The sequence below is a fragment of the Orycteropus afer genome, unplaced genomic scaffold (assembly GCF_000298275.1).
Source record: "Orycteropus afer afer isolate SDZICR_OR568_19922 unplaced genomic scaffold, OryAfe1.0 scaffold00296, whole genome shotgun sequence".
Lineage (NCBI taxonomy): Eukaryota > Metazoa > Chordata > Mammalia > Tubulidentata > Orycteropodidae > Orycteropus > Orycteropus afer.
The window spans coordinates 1,291,778-1,294,559 of NW_006921883.1; the positions used below are offsets into that span (position 1 = coordinate 1,291,778).

General features: G+C 35.4%; 1 protein-coding gene across 1 annotated transcript in view; it reads left to right on the forward strand.

Annotated features, from left to right (window-relative positions):
- Positions 1-2,782, forward strand: part of ITGA1 (integrin subunit alpha 1) — a 186,460-nt gene that overhangs the window by 129,111 nt on the left and 54,567 nt on the right. Inside the window, exon 15 of the mRNA XM_007951538.1 lies at positions 1,897-2,027. Coding sequence (XP_007949729.1) covers positions 1,897-2,027 — 131 coding nt within the window. The remainder of the gene's footprint in view (positions 1-1,896; positions 2,028-2,782) is intronic.

Below are 2,782 nucleotides of genomic sequence, written 5' to 3' on the forward strand. Positions count from 1 at the left end.
TTTTTTTTGTGAAAAATAGATGTTAAGGATCAAGCAACTACTTACAACATAAAATTCACTCTTATCCAGCTTATACTTCCTCTCACCTACTTTGGTCATGCCATTGACTTACTTTATTTCTTATTTCATGATCTTAAATGCAAAATAAGAGATGAGAAGACTTCAAGTGTAAGGAGAGTCTGTCAGTCTTCTCTCCTGGCCATCAGATTCTATTGTTATCAGTTTGAACCATGTCAGAAGGGACGAGTGAGTCCCTGGAGAAGGATATCATGCCTGGTAGTTCAGAGGGTCAGCAAAAATGGGAAAGACCCTCAAGGAAATGGGTTGGCACAGTAGCTGCAACAGTCAAGTGTAGCAAGGATTGAGAGGCTGGCACAGGACTGGGAGTGTTTCATTCTGTTGTACACAGGGTTGCTAAGAGTGGGAGCTGACTCAGTGGCACCTAACAATAATAATATCAAAATAAATCAGCAAATCAATTATTTGTTTTTATATTTGACTATTCTCTTTGGTTCTGTAGTCAACACACTTCTCAAAATCTACTTATGCATTGAAAAGTTGTGTTTAATTTTTCATGAAGTTGTAACATTCATAGTAGTTTAATAACAACACTTCTATCCATTTAAGAAATAATTTGTTTCTGTTAAGGTCCTGCTGACATTATTTACTTAATGGAAAAATAAGCCATAATGGCATCAGGAAAGTCATGATGGGGTTTCCTTGTTCTACCACTTGATTTCCCCCATATTAATTCTGCAAATATAATAGTGCACATTTAGAAGTAGAAAAGGGAGGATTATTTTAACCATTATTGGATTAGATTGTCACAAGCAATTTATTTGAAAAATGGTTGTAAATCAAGGTACAACTTTAAGCTAGAAAAGGAATATTTAAGTTGGATTTGTTTAATTATCACAACTGTTACTTTCTCAACAACTGGCAAAGATGTGCTCACCTGTTGCCATAGTTACCAGAGGTACTGTTTGTAAAAATGTTGATCCAGAATCAAATTGAATCAACTCCTCTAGAAACAACGAGACAAGCATCTCCTGGTTTATTTGCTGCAAATAAGGAAATACTTTTTAATGAGTCACAAAAAAACTGGACATGTAAAATTTTTCCATTCATTGTGACTTACTTAGTTTCTTATTTCATGATCTTAAATGCAAAATAAGAGGATGAGAAAACTTCAAGTGTAGGGAGGGTCTTCAGTCTTCTCTCCTGGCCATCAGGTTCTATTCTTATCAGTTTGAACCAAAGCAAACCAGGAAGAAAAGATATTAAACATATCATGTATGGTAATGGGCACTTACTAGAATTCAAGAACTCCATTTTCATTTGTGCCTTCCAAACATGGTGATCACATGTAAATCTATTATGCCCTTGATTTTGAAGACAAGTTTTGACAGTACATTTAAGAATATGGAGTATTGGGAAATATATTTAAAAGAATGTTTTGTTTATACCTAGTCCCAGAGTTCAGTGAACCCCAAATTGACCACCAGGACAATCTCCTACTCCCCCAGTTGGTTGTATAGGTTTTTAAGGTTTCCAGTACCTTTATATATATTTGTGTAATAGGACTGAACAGAATCAAGAAAGCAGAGACAATTTTTCAGTTTTCCTGGAGTATTAGACAAGATGACATTATGTAATTGCTTCCCTCCGCCCAGTTCTCTCAGGTGTAAAAAATCTTGAAATGATTTTGTTTGTCCTACAAAGACAACAATATCCTTTGGGAATGTCTCTTATCTCTACAAGGAGCCTCATAGACAAGTTTCCAGCAGATCTTTAATTTTCATTTTTATTAACCAATTCAAGTTTCCAGATTTATTTAAAACTGTTGTGAACAGGATCTTCCAACATAAATAATGGTCTCTGTTGTGATTTTCACAGCGTATTCCATCGGGTGGAGATGGCAAGACACTGAAATTTTTTGGCCAATCTATCCATGGAGAAATGGATTTAAATGGTGATGGTCTGACTGATGTGACTATTGGGGGCCTTGGTGGTGCTGCCCTCTTCTGGTATGTATTTTAGTAACATCCAGTTAATCTGATAATCTTTCATGCATAATTCCAGAGCTCACAGTAGGGTCTGAGCTCATGTCATCAGACCAGATATCTATTTCCTTTTGTATGCTATTATGTAGATACAGGCTATACAGTTAAATGAGCTGAAATAATCAACAAATCAGAATGATAAAAAAAAACTAGTAGAATCAACTCTTAATTTAGAATATCCATTCTGTAGTGACACTGTCTCAGAAACCCAAGGAGGGGTCACTATGAGTTGGATCCAACTCGATAGCAGTGCATTTGGTTTTTGGGGTTATTCTGTGCTTGTCTATAAAGCTTTACAACATTGGAAACTGTATGGGGGCAGTTCCACTCTGTCCTATATGTTCTGTCTGAGTTGGAATTGACTCAGTGACAGTGGGTGGATATTATAGAAGAGGAGGTCTAATAGAGGATGCAACTACACAAGAAGCTGTCTTTAAATTACTTACCACCTTTTACAGATAATTGACTCCTTATTTATTTAATTAGACATAGAATTAGACAGTTATACAGCATGGTCTCAGCAGATTCATATTGTTAGTCAAGCATAGAGCTGCCTTCAGTTAACATCTCAGCTCAAACTTTAAAATCACTGCATCCCAAAATTTTCTCAACTCTTTCAGTTAACCGTAAAATATTAATCAATGGTCATATACAATCAGTAATAATATTTCTATGTCCTAGCTTTAACACTTAGAAAATACAATTCCAAAAAAAAAAAA